Source organism: Tachypleus tridentatus, chromosome 3, assembly GCF_004210375.1.
Source record: "Tachypleus tridentatus isolate NWPU-2018 chromosome 3, ASM421037v1, whole genome shotgun sequence".
NCBI lineage: Eukaryota > Metazoa > Arthropoda > Merostomata > Xiphosura > Limulidae > Tachypleus > Tachypleus tridentatus.
In genome coordinates, this window is record NC_134827.1 from 99,853,510 (window position 1) to 99,876,711 (window position 23,202).

Sequence of the window (23,202 nt, forward strand, 5' to 3'; positions counted from 1 at the left end):
ATCACTGGCACTGTTGTTTGTTTTATGACATTTGATATTACCATATTCCATTAATATTCTTATGTGTTTCTTATGTATCCTATGCTGACACTCATTAGTCTATCTTACGTACATTGGGTCACTTGGTCAGGGCGCTTTACTCGTAACCTGAGGGTGGTGGGTTCGAATCTTCGTCACAAAAAACATGTTCGCCATTTCAGCCATGGAGGCTTTATAATGTCACGATCAATCCCACTATTCGTTGGTAAAAGAGTACTCCAAGAGCTGACAGTTTTATTTTAATGACTAGCTGCTTCCCCAAAGGTCTTTCACTGCTAAATTAGCGACGGCTAGTGCAGATAGCCCTCGTGTAGCTTTGCGCGAAATAAAAAGACAAACAATCTGAAAAACATTGTAAGCTGTGGTGTACGTTTCAAGTTTGAAACCTGCGCACGCAGCTAAATCTTCACATTCACGTTTGAAATGACAGTTGAACAGTTGATGTTGAATTTTATTTCTCAAACATTGAATTGTTGTGAATTAAGCACGCTATCATTCACGTGCCAAAATGTGACGTAACTTATAGTATTCAATGCAGATTTACCACATGTTAATGTTGGCTCTGAATGAAACCAAGAGTGCTACACAATTAACCTATTTAAAATTCACGAAATAATTTAAAATAACCGGTTAACGTAAACTTTTCCTGGACGGATATTTTTCCTTGTAACACAAATAATTTTTGGTTTTGAATTTCGCACAAAGCTACTCGAGGGCTATCTGTGCTAGCCGTCCCTAATTTATCAGTGTAATACTAGTGGGAAGGCAGCTAGTCATCACCACCCACCGCCAACTCTTGGGCTACTCTTTTACCAACGAATAGTGAGATTTATAGTCACAATATAAGGGCCCCACGGCTGAAAGGGCGAACATGTTTGGTGTAACGGGAATTCGAACCCGAGACCCTCGGATTACGAGTCGAGTACCTTAACCACCTGGTCACGCCAGCCCGAGATGACAAAGAATAGAGCTGGCTGAGATGGCTAAACTCCCCTTTAACGTGAGCAAATATAACTATGCACAATTATTATGATGCAATCATGGAGAAAGTTTATGTTCACTCATGTTTCAGAAAGATTGAACAATAGTTTAACCACCTGAACAGACTGAGTATTAAGTGAAAATCATCCATTTTCACAGAGTATGCTGCTTGATAATAACCCATCTGAGGGGAAATTTTCAAAGGGTAAACACAACTCTCAATACTGATCATCGATATTAATCCAGAATTTAAAACTGTTTGACGCCATCTTTGATGAACGTTTGCTAGAGAGATTAAAAACAGTTTTATGAAAGGATTTGTCAACATAACATGAACAATAATAAGTAAAAACAATGAATAGAACGTAAACCACATGAGCCATTAAAGTTAATAACTCTTTCATATATATATATATATATACACACATATGCATATAGAATAAAATAATGCTTTGAAATTACGAGGATAAAATTAGTCTTAGCTTTTAAATTTTACCCAGATGTACTTGGCGATTTTTCTTTATATAAAACGTAATACATGTGAAATTGAAATATTGAAACATAAAGACCGAACAAGGTTCGATGAGGAAGATTGGTGTTCCGCTTGATTTTTTTCTTGTACATCAATCTGATTAACAAATTAATTATTAAATTCAACGCTCTTCGAAATAATCAAAACAGAAACCACACTTACTACGATAAGAATCATATAAGTATTGCATCTATATAATGCACGAAACTCAGAGTAATACCATTAAAACATAGATATTAATTATAATGTTTAGTAAGGAGAACAAACATATCAAAAGAAAAAAAAATGTTACGTTTACACGATATTTTAAAGAGTAAATACTTAATGGTATACAACACCAGACAGACCATTTAATGAAATAAAGCCATCAACACTAGGATAATAAACATTTAACAAGAAACATATAAAACAAACCCAGTATTATCCAAGGATATATATCTAATAGAGAGTACATAGAACACGATGAAGAATAAGACACTATACATAACAGATAGAACATAGAACATGATGACAAAGAATAATACACAAAACCTAACAGGCAGTACATACAACATAATGACAAATAACATGAAACTATCCTTAACAGATAGTACATACAACATAATGACAAATAACATGAAATTATCCTTAACAGATAGTACATAGACCATGATAACAAAGAATAAGACACTATACCTGACAGATAGTACATAGAACATGATGATAAAGAATAAGACACTATACCTGACAGATAGTACATAGAACATGATGATAAAGAATAAGACACTATCCCTAACAGATGGAACACAGAGAAATATGACCAAGGATAAGACACTAATGATACGAACTTATTGTGCAAATGTATAAATCATTTAACATCTAACGAGAAATATAACCTAACTCTTATATAATTTGATGTGTGGTTGGAAAAGAGTTATTGAGATTTAAGCACTATACTTAACACACTGGGCCCTTGAATACGTTATACACGTCAAGACATTAAACCCAGTAACAATAACAAAGCATTCCGGCAAACACTAGAAATAACATCATTAGCCGATCAGGACAAAATCTAGGCATTACGTAAGTTATATATATATATAATGCAATCATGGAACGTATTAAGTGTGATTCAGCTTTCACAAACACTTCTGGAAAAGAGAAAGAGAAAAACAGTGACAAAGACAATGAGGTACTGGAGTCCTTGTCTGCATGACGATATTTGTGTTTGTGTGAGACTGAAAGCTTTATGAGATTCTTTCTACCCGGTTTATGGGTCCCACTAGAACGAAGTATTGGTTTTATGAGCACTGTTGGCTGCGCGAGACATTATCTTTGGCCAAGTAATTCCGCAATGTTCATCTCAGCAGGAAACGTGGAGGCTTGAAAAATTTACGCTGCTTTCGAAATGTTATAGGTCAAGAGAGAAGTAGAACTTAAACATAGTCTGTACGTCTGAATGTAACGAGAAAAATCGAACTTCCTAGTCCTTGAACGCAAACGGTGTCGAGTTAATATTGTCGTAATTACAACCAAAACAATACTAATTAGTGATAAGGCGTGCTTTTCCTATCAAACAGACGCATTCACTTAAGATAATACATAAAATTATGCTTAGTGTTAATTATCTTTAACATATATTTAATGCTCAACCGCATAAAATATATATATTTTTTAATTTGGATACAATTTTTATTTCTTGCTAGCACAGTATAAATTTTTGGTCATTTTTTTTCTGTTGTATTAAAATTCTTAGTTCAAGAAACAATGACGATGCTGGTACCGAATGTAGGTTGTTTTGATCGTAATTTTTAACGTAGTTGAAATATTGTTACCACATCACATCCGTCTGCAGCATCTAGCACATCATTCTCAGACTTTACCGGCAACAATCCGGATGTACACTACTCAAGTTACCACTTGTTCCCAGTTTTGTGCAAAAACGCCGTGATATTTTACAATCGCTCTAATACTAAACATGTTCGACTTGTGTATATTTTCTGTCATTTTTAAGTAAGTCGTACACAGACCTGTATTGATAACAATAAAGTTAGAACCTTACGTAGACAATGTGTTCCTTAACGGCACAATCTGAAATAATTTAACAACATAATGCCTTTTTAAGGACACAGTACGAAACGAATTAACCACCAATATTAATTCCTTTTTAAGAACACAATCTGAAATTATTTTACCGCCAATATAAATGCCTTTTTGTAAAGGACACAATACGTAAGTATCTAACCACCAATATTAATTCCTTTTCTTAAGGACACAATCTGAAAATATTTAACCACCAATATTAATTCCTTTTCTTAAGCACACAATCTGAAAATATTTAACCACCAATATCAATTCCTTTTATTAAGGACACAATCTGAAAATATTTAACCACCAATATTAATTCCTTTTCTTAAGGACACAATCTGAAAATATTTAACCACCAATATTAATTCCTTTTTAAGGGCACAGTCTAAAAATATTTAACCGCCAATATTAATTCCTTTTTTAAGGACACAACATGAAAATATTTAACCGCCAATATTAATTCCTTTTTTAAGGACACAACATGTAAATATCTAACCACTGATATTAATGCCTTTTTTAAGGACACAGTCTAAAAATATTTAATCACCAATATTAATGCCTTTGTTTTAAGGACACAATCTGAAATTATTTAATCACAAATATTAATGCCTTTTTTTTTCTTTTGAAGGGTCCAATTCGAAATGCTCTAACCGTGGTATTAACGCCTTGTTAGAATTTTCAATGATTATATATACACTGCTGGCCAAAATCTTAAAGCCAATGAACGTAAAGAAAAAATATGCATTTTGCGTTGTTAGACTCAACCACTTATTTGTGTGGCGCTTCGAAAGATGAAAATAAGAAAATGGAAAATAAAAATAAAAAACTTTTTAGCATTTAATAGAAAAAATGTGAACACTGTAAAATTAGCCTAAATACTAGCTGGTCAAAAGTTGAAGACCACACTGAAACGAAGCGTTAATCGGTAAACACGTAACGAAATTTAGTCATTTGTGTTCAAGCATTAGCGTTGTCAACATCTCCCACTGACATCTCCTGTGTTACATTGAGTAAAAACATGGCAAAGGCTAAAAAGTTGTCAGAGTTTGAACGTGGGAGAATTGTCGAGCTGCAAAAGCAAGGTCTTTCTCAATGTTCCATCGCTGGTGAGATTGGGCGAAGTAAAACTGCTGTTGCAAATTTCTTAAAAGACCCTGAGGGATACGGAACGAGAATTTCAAGTGGTCGGCCCAAGAAAATTTCGCCGGCGTTGAGCAGGAGGATTCGACGGGTTGTTCGGCAAGACACCAGCCGATCGTCGAACCAGATTAAGGCCCTTAAGGACGCAGAATGAAACTCAAGAACAATAACACGGCATCTACGAGAGAAAGACTTTAAAAATCGTAAACGTCTTCAAAGGCCACGCCTCCTTGCACACCACGAAGCGCTCAATTAAACTTTGCTGAGAAGCACCAAACATGGGACGTAGAAAAGTGGACGAAGGTTTTGTTCTCTGATGAGAAAAAATTTAACCTGAATGGTGCAGATGGTTTCCAACGTTACTGGCACGATAAGGATATCTCACTGGAGACATTTTCTACACGACACAGTAGAGGAGGTTCCATCATGATCTGGGGTGCTTACTCCTTCCATGGAACAATGGAGCTTCAGGTTATACAGGGGCATCACACAGCAGCTGGCTACATTGGCATGTTGGAGAGAGCATCCTTATTGACTGAAGGCCCTCGCTTGTGTAGAAATGACTAGATTTTTCAACAGGTCAACGCTGTAATTCACAATGCCCATAGGACAAAGGACGTTTTCATGGCGAATAACGTGATTCTTTTGGACCATCTAGCGTGTTCTCCCGAACTGAACCTCATTCAAGTTTGTTTAAGGGTGAATGGCAAGGGAATTCTATAGAAATGGACGTTAATTCCAAACAGTGCATGATCTTCGTGAAGCCATCTTTACCACTTGAAATAACATTCCAGCCAGCCTTCTGCAAACGCTTATATCGACCATGCCAAAGCGAATGTTTGAAGTTATTCGCAATGACGGCCGTGAAACTCACGACTGAGACCTCCTGTTGGGCATTTCCTACCCTGTTTACGACTTCTTTTTGGTATGGTCTTAAATTTCTGACCAGCTAGTATTTAGGCAAATTTCATAGTGTTCACATTTTCATTATTAAATGCTTAAAAGTTTTTTATTTTTATTTTCCCTTTTATTATTTTCATCTTTTGAAACTCAACTCATATAAGTGGTTGAGTCCAACAACGCAAAATGCATATTTTTTCTTTATGCTCGTTGGCCTTAAGATTTTGGCCAGCAGTGTATATAGGACTAGCCACTCTTTTCAACAACACATAAAATCAAAACATTAGATTAAGAATAATGACCTTAAACAATTGATCGATGCCCATAGCACGTGATTAATATGTGGACATGTAACGTAATTGTTTCGTTAAATAATTACTTAAAAATTGAGTTTTTAATTATGGTTTAATGTTTAGTATTAGGAAGAAAAAACAAACAAGCCAGCAGATGGCTTCGATCCCATAAATAAATTTCTAAAATAAATGTTTGTCTACAACTTAGAAATATTTTTTTTATATACTTCGTACCTGTACACTTTTTTATTGTCGGAAGTTGGATGAGAACGCTTTTATGTCTTGGACAGTGGAAAGCACAAAACCTATATTAATTAGTTTGTAAACTGTATTTAAATTTCTCGTTTGTTTATGGCAGATTTTTACATAGAGGTGACAAAATACTTCGCTCAGACGGCTGTTATGAGTACACTTAAACAGTCATATATAACTGTGTATTACCAAAGACATACAAACTTGTCGTTTTTAGCGTGAAACTGCTCAAGACTGTAAGCGATCTGTCCACCGCGGGGAATGGAACCCAATATTTTACCCATGAACCACACTGCTATTGTAACTGTAGTGTCTAAATATGTCGTTTTTGTGTATGATAAAACTAAACTCAATAATAGTGTATCCTGAAATTATGTATTTCGGTCACTCTATTAACAAACGGATGCATTGTAAGATTAATAGTACATGTTGTAGAAATATTTATATGGCTAAAATTGATTGCTTGTTTGTTTTTAACTTTCGCACAAAGCTACATGAGGGCTATCTGCGCTAGTCGTCCCTAATTTAGCAGTATAAGACTAGAGGGAAGGCAGCTATTCATCACCACCCACCGCCAACTCTTGGCCTACTCTTTTACTAACGAATAGTGGGATTGACCGCGACGTTATAACGCCCTCACGGCTGAAAGGGCGAGCATGTTTGGTGTGACGGGGATTCGAACCCCCGACTCTCAGATTACGAGTCAAGTGCCTTATCCACCTCCTGGCCATGCCGGGCCGGCCTATCTTTAATAAGCTCATCGCGTGTATCGAAACCCGGTTTTTAGCGTTATAAGTCTTCAGACTTACCTCTGAGTCACTGTGGGACAACTTGAAAGAAATGTTGGTCTCGATGCATGAGGTGCAGATTTATTGTATTAAACGTAACTCTTATTAAAAATTAAACTTAATGACAAAACTAGGGGAATGGAGAAAAAAGAAAATAAAAAAAACCAAAATAAAATATTTTGTTCAGAAGTTTTATGTGTGTATTACAATGAAACGAACCGCTCTGTTATAAATTGAGAAAGACCAAAGCTTACTTTTTGTGGGACATTGATGACACCAGTGTTGTATCCAAACTGAATCATCCCAAGGACGGCTGCGACAATGGTAAATACCAGCATACACGTCAAACCTTCCTAAATGAAGGGCAAGAAGAAAGAGTCAGTCAGAACCAAGTACCATTGAATATTGAAAAACTGTTCTTACTTTCTAGTGTCTTAAGAATCTTTGGAAAATGTGTTTCATTAAAATTTCTTAATACGGGTGTTGCAAAATGTTACTGGTTTGGAAGAGGGTAAACCATTTTGCATGTCTAGAACAAATAAAGCCAATGCATTCCACCTTCCGTTCCAATTGTGGCCCGGCATGGCCTAGCGCGTTAAGGCGTGCGCTTCGTAATCTGAGGGTCGCGGTTTCGCGCCCGAGTCGCGCCAAACATGCTCGCCCTCCCAGCCGTGGGGGCGTTATAATGTGACGGTCAATCCCACTATTCGTTGGTAAAAGAGTAGCCCAAGAGTTGGCGGTGGGTGGTGATGACTAGCTGCCTTCCCTTACACTGCCTTCCTTTACAGTCTTACACTGCAAAATTAGGGACGGCTAGCACAGATAGCCCTCGAGTAGCTTTGTGCGAAATTCAAAAACAAACAAAACAAACAAAAGTTCCAATTGCACAAACCGATGTCAGCCCATCGCAGGTTAACCTTCAGGTAGCATCTAGTTATCCGTCATGCAACTGCGATTGGAACAACTGTAGTAAAATGTTTCGCTGAAGGATACACCAGCAAGACTGTGGCCAACCTCGAACTCACAACCATTCCATCATGAGCCCAAAGCGTGGAACCACCATGCCCTTTTGGTTTGTTTGTTTGTTTTAATTTCGCGCAAAGCTACACGAGGGCTATATCAGCTAGCCATCCCTAATTTACTAGTGTAAGACTAGAGGGAAGGCAGCTAATCATCGCCACCCACCGTCAACTCTTAAGCTACTCTTTTATCAACGAATAGTGGGATTTACTGTCACATTATAACGCCCCCACGGCTGAAAGGGCGAATATGTTTGATGTGACGGCGATTCGAACCCGCGACCCTCGATTAGAAAAGTAATCACAGTTTAATCAAGGTGACACAATTTTTATAAATTTGAAAGTCATGTTCAACTAAGTTCTATGAATTAAAAACTACATGAGTTTAACTATCTTAAAAATAAGGACATTAAAGTTAAACATATGCTTTAAATGAGAATGATCCTGAAGACATACGATTAATTTAAACATAATATAAAGATATATACTACACACGACAAAACACGGTTAAAACTTGTCTTACGTGTTGTTCGAAACCATTATGCATCAGCTACGTCTTTATTGATGAGTATATTAAAAACAACTCAGGTAAAATATTTTGTATTACCTAAATTCAGCGCCTGTTTACATTAACGAGAGTTTGTTTGTTTGTTCTTGGAATTTCGCACAAAGCTACTCGAGGGCTATCTGTGCTAGCCGTCCCTAATTTAGCAGTGTAAGACTAGAGGGAAGGCAGCTAGTCATCACCACCCACCGCCAACTCTTGGACTACTCTTTTACCAACGAATAGTGGGATTGACCGTCACATTATACGCCCCCACGGCTGGGAGGGCGAGCATGTTTAGCGCGACTCGGGCGCGAACCCGCGACCCTCGGATTACGAGTCGCACGCCTTACGCGCTTGGCCATGCCAGGCCTTACATTAACGAGAGAAAAAACAAACTTGGCAACGTAAGTCTCTCGTTAATTGAATACTTCTGTTCGGATATTATATCATAACACCAACACATAAATAAATATCATAACAGAAAGTTTTAAAGACGAACGTCTTAAAATATTAATATATTATTTAGATGCATATAATTGTGAATAATAAACGTAAACTTGTGGTATTTTAATATTCCCTTAAAGTTTCTTAAGACATCTCTCAGACTCAGGGGTATGAAAACATCAACCTTTTAAACGGCTGACGTGAAACACGTGCGTATACGTCAAAGGATGTGGTATCATGTATGGATTCGTAAAACGATTTGAAAATATTGTGAATGACAGCTACTATTTATTGAACATAGCGTGTTCTTCCTCAGTTTTTCTTTGTCATCCACGTGGTCCCCCTTCTTCATCAATTTCTTCTGTCGACATCTGTTTAAGAAAGCTACAATGCTGATGTCTCTTTACAAGGGCCCGGCATGGCCAAGCGTGTTAAGGCGTGCGATTCGTAATCTGAGGGTCGTGGATTCGCGTCTCCGTCGCACCAAACATGCACGCCTTTTCAGCCGTGGGGGCGTTATAATGTTACGGTTAGTCCCCACTATTCGTTGGTAAAAGAGTAGCCCAAGAGTTGGCGGTGGGTGGTGATGACTAGCTGCCTTTCCTCTGGTTTTACACTGCTAAATTAGGGACGGCTAGCGCAGATAGCCCTCGAGTAGCTGTGTGCGAAATTCAAAACAAACAACCAAACTCTTTATAAGTTGTCCTCTTGCACATTCGGATATTAAGTAAATGTTATTTTCAAGTTTAATCGACGTGTTTAAGACTTACAAAGTCGTAAGTTACGTAACGCACTAATACAGTGAACTCAGATCAGTAAAGCGGTAATATGACTATATATACAAACGTCTGGGTACACACTTTGTACAGTTGATAAAAATATTAATTAACTTTCGTAAGCTAGAAAACAGTGTAGGAAAGACGCTTGCCAAAACGTAGTCATAATAGCAATTTTGAGTCCAAGATAACTGTTTCTACAATATTTTAGTCTGTGAGGTATTTTAATCAATAGAACTATAGAGGGACACGAGGTTCGTGTTGAGTACATAAACATTAGTATAAAGAAAGGGCTTGACTCTCAGTTGTTTCACCGAGATTCATTATCCAATTTAAAAAGATCATTGTACTTGCTCTAGAGGCAAGGCAAAGAGCCTGACACGAGGAGCTGCTATGAAACGCTGGGCCTTAAGACACGCTGTAGCAAGATCTTTTTCTAGTGAAGCAATAAAACATTGCATGGCAATAAAAAGTTTAACATATTCCTTCCAATTTACGTATTTTTCACGCCGTGCACTGCAGTTCAAGTGAAGTAAAGAAAGTGCAGAGAAAGGAAGAGCACCCAAACCACGAAGTTTCTAACCCAATCCGACGGAGGAATTTGAGAAAGCCAGTTCTACGTGTTACTCTGATACAGGCTGATGCATATGAAACGGATGTCAAGTTGAAAATGAAGCTCTCTGTTCGTTAAAGGAACCTTGTTTGCATATTTATGAAGCGAGTGAGATTTTTATAGGGCCGAGCAGCGCCAGTAAAGAATCTAAAGAGTCTCTCTCAGAACTGCACGCTCTAGCTACTAACAATGAAGAACGAATTGTCAATTCGTCTAGAAAAAAGAAATCGAACCTATAAATGTGTTTTTTCTTTATGAAAATAGACTTGAACGAGAAACGAAGTCATACATTAAATCAAAACGCTGTCCCATTTTTAAAGCTTTAACTTTGTTATCTAAAAACAAAGTTTTGCGAAGAATGGGAATTGTCAAGTAATTTTTTTTAAAAAAGACAAATTTATATAAAATTCACTTCCGTAATCTAATTTTCAAAAGCATCGATTTCTAACTTATGTATGTGTGTACGTACCATCTGTTGTTCGTGTCTAATAAAATACGTACTTAAATATTCAGTTGTTTGTGCTCTAATGTTTGAACGAAAAGATTTATCTGTGAAATTAAAAGATCAATGTGTGTCCGTTACTCTGTGCGTGTATGCCTGCTAGCTCGCATGGAAATTAAACATTCCTATTGGTTAATCGAACAGTGGTAATTTTGCGTTTATATACGAGTGTAAAAGTGAATAAAGTTTATCATGCATTGTTCTACAAGTTTAAAACTGCAATGTTTATTGCATTAAAAAGATAATTACTTTACTGTCATAAAAAACACCCAACAAACGCACTAAGTTAATTCTTTTTCCTGTCCATAGCTTATATGAAATGCAATACTGTTAGATCTCAATAAGCATTCCATCGAGGCCTAAAAATTGACAATTAGGCCTAAAGTTTAAATATGCTTCTTACGCATATTGTTTACCCACTATGTATGGTCTACAACAATTAGTCTTAATAGTCGCTATCACAATTTGATTCATTTTCCATTTTAGCAAAACTGAAGATTTCGATGAAACGGTACATGATGGACAAATTTGGATGTAATTTTAATGATCAGCAGCCAAAAACCTATAAGGAACACCCAACAGTGTTCAAGAAGCTAAAACTTTGTTGTGCAGTGTATTTAGAAATTTATGTAACTGATATTGTTAAATGTATATTGCGCAAGTCCCTCCTTTTCTCTAAATTTGTAGAAGATTTTCGAGAGTAAGAACAACAATATATGTTTTACGAAAGCACTGGTGTGTGTATCTTCGAATATTGTTGAACCAATTAAACGTTTTAGAACTTGGCCTAAAAATTATAAATCGACGCGACAAGCGATAGAAAATTATTTGGTCACTATACTCAGGATCCCCAGTGGCACAGCGGTATGTCTGGGGACTCACACCACTAGAAAATGGGTTTCGATACCCGTGGTGGGCAGAGCACAGATAACTCAATGTGTAGCTTTGTGCTTAATTCTAAATAAACCAAAACGTTTAAATTAAATTACCCAACTATTTGAAATATTAATACCTAATATACGTAACATAACAAATCGGAGACTCGTCCGAGATAAATTACAATACTTAACACATAATCTACAAATATGCCTAATCGAAACATGAGCGTTTCAGAAACGTACCTATTATTAATACTTACATATTACAATAGTCATCATAAAATTGTGATTCTCGGAGAGAAATAACAGTTTGCTTCCTTTTACGCCGCTTTAATAACAAGTATGTGTATGTTTTCTTATATCAAAGCCATATCGGGCCATCTGCTGAGTCCACCGAGGAGAATCGAGCCCCCTAATTTTAGCGTTGTAAGTCCGCAGACTTACCGCTGTACTAGCGGGAGGCTAATTAAAAGTAAATCGCTAATAAAAGCAAAATATAGTTCTGAAAAAGTGGGCCTTTGTATTCACAGTCCGGCACATTAATCTGTTGGCCACTCCAGGCCTTGCATGCTTTCGACGCACACAAAACTTCTAGATGAGTAGTATTATGTTCTATCTCTTTCATCACACGTCGGACACCTAAATATTTTGTTTTTTATTGTTCTTTCTTTAATTTCTAGCAAAGCTACACGAGGGCTAGCCGTCCCTAATTTAGCAGTGTAAGCCTAGAGAGAAGGCAGCCAGTAATTACCGTCTACTGCTAACTCTTGGGCTACTCTTTTACCAACGAATAGTGGGATTGATCAACATATTATAAGGTCCATACGGTTGAAAGGGCGAGAATGTTTGGTGTAACGGGGATTCAAACTCGCGATCCTCAGAGCACGAGTTGAGCGCCCTAGCCACTTGGCTATGTCGGGCCTTCACTCATGGGAAACTAGAATGAAACAAATATATACACACTGCAACTCTCACCCCTTCCCCAGAAGGAGATTTGAAGCTAATTAAGTTTGTTTTGTTGGATCACCAGTCTTTCAATACTTGTACTTATCAGCTTTTCAGGCACTTAAGCATGTAAATATGAGACAATGTTAAACTAATGATTCATTGCTCATTATGCGGAATCACGAATACTGGCTAATTAAGATGTGGTGTTCACCTGAGTGTGATAATCTCTGCTGACGCTTTAAGGCCCAACCTAAAACAAATTAAGAACTGCTATCTACTTTAATAAAAAAGACAGAATTTATAGTATAATGTTTCAGAATAAGAACACGGTAGATTACATAAAGTTTTGTTCTTAATCATCACATTCAAAGCGTAATGATTTCATAAAATGTTTGTTTGCAGTTATGCACACAACTATGCAATGAGCTGTCGGTGTTGTGGCTTCTGTAGGTTTCGAAGTAAGCTCTTTACCATAAGAAGCCCTCAGACTTTTCTTCCGCTGAGCCACAAAAGGGCCTCATAAAACGCTCATGATATCGTGGGTATGTTGAATACATATCTTAACAGCACAAGTGGGAAAAAAAATGCTTATGGGGTGTTTGAGTTCTTTTCAAACTCCACACACAGTAAACTGAGTTAATTTAGATATATAAATAATGTTGTGCCACTATGCCTAATTTGTTATTCGATATTATACAGCGGAACAACTGTTTTGTTATCGTATTACAGTTTCACTTTTGATGAGAAGAAATGTAATTTGTAACAAGATTATTAAACGACAGACATCTAACGGCCCTTTTTCGTACTATTAAGTTCATCTTTGCTGTCGTTCGTCCATTCGGATACTTGCGTAAAGCTTCAGGAGGGCTATCTTTGCCGTTCATAATTTTGAATCGATAGACTAGAAGGAAAGCACCTAGTTTGCAGTTTATAGTCGGATTTGATTGTCACGCCTATAATGCATAAATGGTCCGAAAGTGTGCAGTACGATACTGCAGCAACTAGACTTGAACTACGAATTTGTAGATTCTCAGTCTGGCCCGTTAATCAGTTGGCTACTCCCGAACGAGTACCATTACGTTTTTTTCATCTCTTTCACTTTAACTTACACCTTTATTAACTTCCTATCTTATAATAAAAGAAGTGTGTAACCAAATATCAAATTCCATTTAATATATCAAATTTCTTTACCTTAGAAAAACTATAAAATATTATATATCTGATCTTTGCAGAATTTTGTAATAATTTCACAAACATACCATTTATCATATGCTTTGGGTTTGTATTTATCGCTTGTGAAAACTAATCCGTTCAGAATTCGGTATTGATATACATATTTTAGTACTTCAAACAATCTAAAGTATTATTTTAGATTCAAAAATTTTTTTCTTAATAGTGCTGATATTTGAACTTATTCTTGTCGGAAAATTATTAATCTCTTCTTAAACTGAATATTTTCTTTTTTAAACCTAAGTTATCACAAAAATAATTTGACGAGAAATGTCTAATTCGCAGTTTCAGAATTTGCCAGAAAGCTACTGGACGAGTAAGAAGACTTCGGTTTCAAAGTTGACCTTTGTTGCCATGATATATCTCAGAGCCCGGCATGGCAAGCCACTAGATTTGTAACCTGCGGGTCGCATCAAACCCCCTTTTAGCCAGGGGAATATTGTAAAGTCACGCTCAATCCCAGTATTCGTTTGTAAAAGAGCAAATTACTGTTTACAATATACTATTATACAATGTAATCTTATGACAATAATGAAAACTTCCATTCGTATAGATGATCTAGTTTCTTTGTGAAAGTGTCAAGACGCTTTTAAATTTATTGTAATTTTTGGTCTTACATTGCAAAATTAGGAACGGCTAACGCGGATAGCCCTCGTGTAGCTTTGCGCGAAATTCAAAAACAAAACAAACATTTGTAGTTTTTATCCTAAAGAACTTTTTTAAATTATCGACGATAACAACTGTTAACAGTAAAAACAATTAACAAGTTTAGTGTACAACAGCTGAAAAAAATGTTTTTTTTTCCTTGTTTCATTTGGATATGAGTTTACCAAGAATTTTATAAAGCGTACAGAGTTTAACCTAAATATATGGGATTTATTGTAAAATATCATAAAGTCGGAGGAAATGTTAATTTTACAAATTATGTAAAAATAAGCAAATAAATTGTATAAGAATTATGTTTAGTTTATTTTTAAATCACCAAAACTGACTATTCTTCCATATATTTATTATTTCTAATGCTAAGAGAAACACAAATGCAGAGACTATGTAATATAAAATGATTCACTATCCTAGAAACTTTTCTGGAAATTGTAATGCGTAATACTTAAATCCTCGTTGAGACCTAAAGATGGAAATATTTCATAGGGTGGAGGTATACATATTCTCAGCGGTTAGCAGTGCGTTCCGCGGCAGAATTTCATCAGATTTTACGACCATCCAGACGCTTATGATGCGCTTGATTGCTCTAGGCAATGGAAATTTCCCAAAGAAGATATATCCAAGACTATTCACTACCAAGACATGATGAACATACAACTCGACTGATGAGTCCAGAAATTTTCTGATATTCTGGTATTTCGAAACCGTACATGTTCTGATAGATTTTATCTCACATTCATTTCGAAACACAATCATTATATCTGAGTTATTTATATTATTCAGATATTCCTCTTACCGATCCAATTTAGAATATTAATACACACAAAAAAAATTGAAAAATTAGTGTTTGATGAGGTTGAATAGTAAATCATGAACCTTTGCTTTTTTTTATTTGTTTTCGTATTACAAGGTTTTCTGGTTTAAAATTTGAACTTGTAGAATGTTCAGAAATTCTGAGATGAACGTATTCTCTCAAGAGCAACGACAACGACAATATTTAATACAATCAGACATGTGCCTTTATTATATTGTACATATCGACGCAATATATAAATTTTTAAACAAAGCATGACATTGTTGAGACCAGATTGATTCTAACGTGTGAGATTACAATGAATACATTTTATGAGATACGTTGTTGTTGTTGTTGTTGAATTAAACACAAAGCTACAGAATCAGCTATATGTGCTTTGCCCACCAGGGGTATCGAAGCCCGGTGTTTAGCGTTGGAAGTCCGCAGACACACACATCTCGTGAAATATCATGAGACAATTAAGATAATTATCAAATTTAGTGTATAACTACTGAAAAACAAAAATTCATTTTTCCTTGTTTGATTTGGTTATGAGTTCAATACCAAGAATTTTAGACTTTTATAAAACGTACGTAGTTCAATCAAATAAATAGGAACTAAATTACCAGTTAAGTATATACACTGGTCACCAACTTTATGGTCACCAACTTTAAATAAATGACAAGTATGTTAGATGGTTAAACTGAGACTACTTTAGGCATCATTACCGACTACTTAAATCACACGCAACAACAGTGTTTAAAGTATAGATAAAAAATTGCATGATACACAGGCGTTTAAAGAGTAATTATAAAAGTATATGAAACAACAATATTCAAAGGGTATATATTGTGACGGGATTTACCATTATATATCTATTTTAGTATCGATGTTTCTTTAAATTAAATTTGTATTTAGACATATACTTAACTTATACTGTTCAATCTGTATCGTGAAACTCCCGCCAGTTCACTAAAGTTATAGACAATTCTCGAGAGTAAGAATCAACTATATACATGTATACGTAGGACTGGTGTATTGTTTATACATTGTTGTGTAAACTGTAATTTCTAGAAACTTTTCACGCCTGTAAATGTAACCAACACGACGCGCCAATAAACAGTACATATTATTGGTTTGCTAAAGTTCGTATATTATAAACCTCGGAAGCTATAAATGTAATTGATGCTTATTATGCGGAAGCGTTAAACATTTGAACACGAACATTTATATTATTCCAATTTGCCATACCGGGTCCACGTTGTGTAAAACGATATATTTTGAACATTGTTGGAAGAATAAGAAGATATGAACCAATAATACAAACCATTTAACTTCAGTGGATTCACATCGAAATTATTATTTTTGCTAAAACATTACATAATTTCAACGGTTGAAAAACTTGCTGTATGACCGGCGAAACTAGAAGAAAACAGAGCTAGCTTTGTTAAGTGAATTGTATCTACATCAACTCGAAATTAATTCACTCATTGTAAACCCTCGATTAGATATCAAGGAAGTTCCGGATCAGATAAAAGACTCAATATTGTTTTCAATTTGTAAAATTTTTGCGCATAAATCATTATTTGTAATAAACGTTATCATAAATTGTATTATTCTTTGTATATCAAAATATATTTGTATCGAAAAATAAATTGTAGATCAATCTTGTTGGCAGGTATCGTAACTTGGATACATATCGACATTTGATTAACTTCTAAATTCAAGTTATCATTTAACTCAGTTTCAGGCTATTGGAAATTTTAATAACTAGCAATTTAAAGCTGTATGAAACAACGTTTATCGAGTAACATAAGACTAAATGACCCACTGTATTTAATCGCTATATTAAATTAACAGAAATATCGGTGTTTCGTAACCTACCATTAAGTTATGTGGTTAAATATGAAGTTTATTTGTTTTGAATTTCGCGCAAAGCTACACGAGGGCGACAGTCCTCCCTATTTTTTATAATGTAAGACTAGAGAGAAAGCAGGTAGTCATCACCACCCACCGCCAACTGTTGGGCGACTCTTTTATTAACAAATAGCAGAATTGACCCTAACATTATAACACCCTTACAGCTGAAATGGTGATAATGTTTGGAATGACGGGGATTCGAAGCGGCGACCCTCAGAGTACGAGTCGAGTGCTTTAACCACCTGGTCATATCGAGTCGAAGATAAAATTTAATAAGATATTAGTATTAAGTAGTTAAACACGAAATAACATGAAGTGTCATGTTATTAGCGCTAACTAGCTAAACACAAAACCATGTGAACTACTAGTGTTGGCAATAAGTAGTTAAACACAAAACCACATGAAATACGAGAATTAAAATGAAATAGAAAGACGCGAAATCACACACAAAAAAAAAATTAATACTAGTATTAAGAAATAAGAATAAAACCACATCAACTGTTGATGTTAAGTGTCCATATTAAGTTAAAGGATATACCAGTGTTAGGTCGTTAAGTCTCGCGATACACCAGTATACAGTGGTTAAATGCGAAGTTTAACAAAACATTAGTGTTAAGTATCTAATTATGAAACCACATGAACGGCATCTAACTAACGTACGAACAACTGTTGTGTTTCAAACTTTGTGTTGTGTCAGGGTAACAAGCATCTATGAAAAGGGAAAGTCAGAAACTCCAATCAAAACGGATTTATTTACGATTAATGACTTATGTCCTCCCTTTTCAAGTAGCGAAGATATTTCTACTTTGGTGAGTCTGAAACCCTTTGTACGCCGACGATTAATCCAAAATAGGAACCTTCTCACGTAGCACTGTATAATCAATTGTTTCTTGCGTTTCAGTTTGTGCATTAATGGTATTATGCTGGGACTCATTGACACGATTACTAAAGATTAACTAAATCTCTAGAAAAGCATCTAGGTCTAAATTCGTATGTTAATTTCTGGTTTAATATTCAAACATTTTAGTTTCTTTTTTCTGAATAAACGCAACAAAAGTAGGTATTCACGTAAACTGTCAAATGATTCTTCGAGTAAATATTACTAGTAACGTAAAGGATTAGTTTATAATAAGATTTAAATATGTGAGATTCTGTGTCAGCCCTAAAGTTACAAAACAATCGAGACCCTTTACGTCATGCTCTCTTACACAGACGTTAATATCCATTCGAAATTACTCGATAAAGTAAAATAAATAATTCACACATCTCTAAAAACACAATGTTACAAAGCCAAGAGACACGTGTAAAAAAAAAAAAAAACGCAGTATAAAAGTCATATGAAGAGATATATCCTATAGGACGAATATAAACCTTTGCTGAGAGATGGCCAGGAAGAAGGCAAGGGTCTACAATATGTAACACAATGTTCTCGAAGACAGTATTTGATATCATTGTATTTGTAGAAATAAATTTAGGACAAAGTGTGTGTATGTGTGTGAGGTATTAAATATCCTCTGGGAAAGTCCAGGTTTTGTTTGTTTGTTGTTATACACAAAGCTATGCTATGGAATATTTGTATTCTGTCCACAAAGGGTACGTAAACTCGATTTTTAGGGTTATAAGCTTGGTGTCTTATCCGCTATGTCCCTGAAAAGCGGTTCAGAGACAAAAATATATAATTAGAAATAAGTAACTAGTGAAAAAAATGGCGGAAGAAGAATAAATGAGTTACGTTCCCTTCTCACTTTGTCATTCTATCTATCTGTTTACATTATTTTATTCTTTTTTAAAGTCAACTCTCTCCTTATATCAATTTGAGGATCAAATAGATAGAGAATAAAAAAACAGCAACAGGAAAAGTATATGGAAATAAAATTATTCATAATATAAAACCCTTTCAGCTGTGGGGGCATTATAAAGTGACAGTCAGTCTCACTATTCGTTCGTAAAAGAGTTGGCGGTGGACGGTGATAACTAGCTGTCTTCCCTTTAGTCTTACACTGCTAAATTAGGGACGGCTAGCGCAGATAGCTCTTGCGTAGCTTTGCGCAAAATTCAAAACAAACCAAAACCAAAATCGTTGCAGTGAAATATCCTGAATTTGTCGCTTGGGTACCAAAAGTCATTAGGTCTATCGAAACGATCACTCGAGTAGTTTTGCGCGAAATTCAAAAACAAACAAGCAAACATAATATAAAAAATAAGAATAAAAATGGTAGAAACAGTTAGATTTGTTTGTTTGTTTTGAATTTAGCACAAAGCTACTCGAGGGCTATCTGTGCTAGCCGTCCCTAATTTAGCAGTGTAAGACTAGAGGGTGGTGATGACTAGCTGCCTTCCCTTTTACTACTCTTTTACGAACGAATAGTGGGATTGACTGTCACATTGTAACGCCCCCACGGCTATAAAAGCGAGCATGTTTGGTGCGACCGGTCTTCGAGCCCGCGAACGCCTTAAAACGCTTGGCCTTGCCGGGCCCGAAACAGTTAGAATGAGGAATAGGAAGTTTAAAAACTTCAGAGGTGCACAGCACCCCTCAATCCCGAACAACAAAGAAGTTGGGGGAAAAAAACGTTGAAGGCAGAAATGAGTTAGAATGAGTAAAAAAGACAGGAAGGTAAAAATACACGGGAGGGACAAGGGTAATGTAAATAACGAAGGGGACATAGTTAGGCTTAGAGAGAAGAAACAGAGAATTCAACAATTAGCTAACTTCCTGCCCTAAAGAGATAAAAAAAAAATAAAAGAGTACCAGGGCAGATAAACTTAATCAGGGATTTCAGTCGTCGCCGAGACAATTAGGGAATTGAACACCAGTTTCTTTATTGTTTTTTGAGTCGGGTAGTCTGATAAAACTTCTTGTTGGAAATATTTTCTGAACCTCAAAGTTAGAAACAAGGAGAGCTGTACTGGAAAAAATCTCAAAGAAAAACTTGTAATGACGTAAAGCTTCATGGTTTGTTTATTCAAATCGTTTTAACGAACTATAAAAATGGAGAGTTATTATAAAGGGCTTCAACTAACCCTTAAATTATAAAGCGCGAAATTTCGAATTGAAAAATAATATTTCATTCTGCGTAAACTGAACTTTGAATTCACTTTTCCACATTTTCATACTAGTACTGACGTACTTTTACATTTTCATAAGTTGACGTATACTGCTAAGTTCACTTTTATTTTCATACTAGTACTGACGTATACTGCTAAGTTCACTTTCCTCATTTTCATACTAGTATTGACGTATACTGCTAAGTTCACTTTTCCACATTTTCAGAATAGTACTGACGTATACTGCTAAGTTCACTTTTCCATATTTTCATGCTAGTACTAAAGCGTACTGCGTGAGAGAAGGATCATCCATGAATAACGGCTTCTCACCATAAGTAATAAGTGATTGCTTAAGCATGATTTAAATTCAATGATTTGTTATTTATCTATCGGATGAATATAATTTAACTAAAATCTAGGAGCCAATTTTTACAAATCCGTTTTGCATTTAGTTTGGCCATTGTTACGTGCATAGGAAAAGTTTACACAGAAAACGTTTTGATTTTTTTTCTAGATGAAAAAAGCGACATAAATTAATACCGAAAACTTTTCATTAGTGTTTTTTTTATTTTTACGACAGTTAGTGCCCTCTATCGTTCAATTCTGTGACTCAATCTTCACGATATGTTTAATCCTCTATACTTCACGTGGATTTTTTTTGGGGGGGAAGAATGTGTAATATATTTTCGTAGTTAGGGTAATCCCCCCCCCACTCTCAGCACAACAATCACCTTTTTCTACTGCTCAGGTGCCAACGAGGCATCTTAACGACGATTTTGTTTTGTTTGCTTTTGAATTTCGAGCAGAGATATCTACGCAAGGGCTATAAGCGCTAGCCGTTCCTAATTTAGCAGAGTAAGGCTAGATGGAAGGCAGCTAATCATCACCATCAACCGCCAACTCTTGGACTACTCTTTTACCAACGAATAGTGGGATTGACCGCAACATTGTAACGCCCCCACGGCTAAAAAAAAAGCGAGCATGTTTGGTGCGACGGGGATTCGAACCCGCGACCCTCGGATTATGAGTCGAGCGCTTTTTTTTCTCTTTATTCATCTCACCTCAAAGAGGGGGGGTAGAACAAAAGAGGGGTAGAACCAAAATACAACAAATAAAACACAATTTAATAAATTAGCATGTAATAAGAACTCAAGAGATCACCATGCTGAAAATGACCACAAAGTTAATAAAATTAGGTAAAAAATAAAAGAGGTAATTGTGAACCGCGGATAATCTACCCATAAGTACGGTGAACATTAACAAAGCAAGAAACCAATGGACCTGTCATTGGCGACAAAAATATAAAGTTAAAGCAAATAAAGAAATAACAACTTATCTTAACAAATCATATAATAAATAACCTTGTGCACCTTTGGTTACCAAGATACCAGCATAAGAATACACAGAATAAAAAACATTTAATGAGTTATGTAACAAACATCTATGATAATGGAGATAGATATGTTTACGTACACGTACTTTAAACATGGAAATTAAATGAATTTCGTGATGACGTGCCAAATGAACTGAACGAGCAGAACATATAACCTGTCGTGCCAAACTGGTAAGATGTTCCAGCATCTCCTAGGTAACGAAGGATGAGATCCCACTAATTGGCATCTCCTCCATACCCAGTTAGATATAGGACAACCAAAATAAAACGCCAATAATGTATATACATAGGACCACAAAGGCTGTACAAAAGGACATAGGAAAAACAGATGGTCAATGGTTTCCCGCGCCTGTGAACAAAAAGTGCACAACCCTGTGAGATGTCTGTCCATATGAACCAGCTTGACATTAGTGGTTATCGCCCGCAACCACAGTAAATAATCTACATCACAAACATGAAAACCCACAAAAGATGAATAAATGATTGTGCGAATGAGTTTCCAATCTCCAGGAGGAACAACATCCCCCCAATAGAATGGAGCAGGAACATGAGTAGCAAGTGAACCCTTTAAATAACCCACCAACTGCTTCAGTGATAACCCCTGAAAATGAACCCGTTGATCAGAATGGTCCAGAAAACACAGGTCAACTACACGTGTGGTCAATGGTAGAGGAGCCGGCTGGGTGAACAGAAACGCCAACCAGTCCACAGGCAACGTCTCCTTAAGCATAATAAAATGTGAAACAATTGTACGGACATTGGCCAACGGGTCAGCATCCTTATCCACCTGGCCATGTCGGGGCGATTAACGATGACCTTTCTGTTAATTGTTTAAAAAAAACACTTGTATTGTATTAAAATAAAATTACTTCAAAGTTCGTATAAGTCTCAGAAACCACTAATTACGTTTGTGGCGACGAGAGAAAGTTGCAAGAAATAGTCCCATTTTTAACATTCACCGTCAATTTTACTCTGTTGGTTTACGTTCTGCTAAACTGAGTAAGACTAGCCAGTTTAGCCCTAAACAAACTCCAAGTGCAAGGATAGTAATGGAAATATAAACAAAAGTTGGTGATCAGGATGACTTTGTAACACCGATATACAATCACAAGTTATTTTCTCGTGACTGTTGGCATTTAAACAACTCTGTTCAAGGATGCTCTTTCATTGCGTCAAATTGGTCGTCAAAGGTTATTTATTTTCTCTCGTATTGCGTTGCATCCTTTTTGTCACTATAATTCTAGTGTTTTCTGACGTTTGCAGTGAAGCAGTAACGCAATATAAACATATTTCAAAGAGGAAAGTTGACGTGACAACTCCAATGAAAGATTAAACAAGAGGGAATCTTAAACAGCCGCGGCACATAAAGTTCTTTTAGGTAGGATTAGAGTAAATTAACCTATGTGACCTTTTTTTTTTTTAGCTTCGTATTAGTT

At 35.9% G+C, this 23,202-nt stretch overlaps 1 protein-coding gene across 1 annotated transcript in view; it reads right to left on the reverse strand.

The window, feature by feature from the left end:
• LOC143247590 (glucose transporter type 1-like) overlaps window positions 1-23,202 on the reverse strand; it is an 83,850-nt gene that overhangs the window by 50,977 nt on the left and 9,671 nt on the right. The window contains exon 2 of the mRNA XM_076495910.1: window positions 7,247-7,345. Coding sequence (XP_076352025.1) covers window positions 7,247-7,345 — 99 coding nt within the window. The remainder of the gene's footprint in view (window positions 1-7,246; window positions 7,346-23,202) is intronic.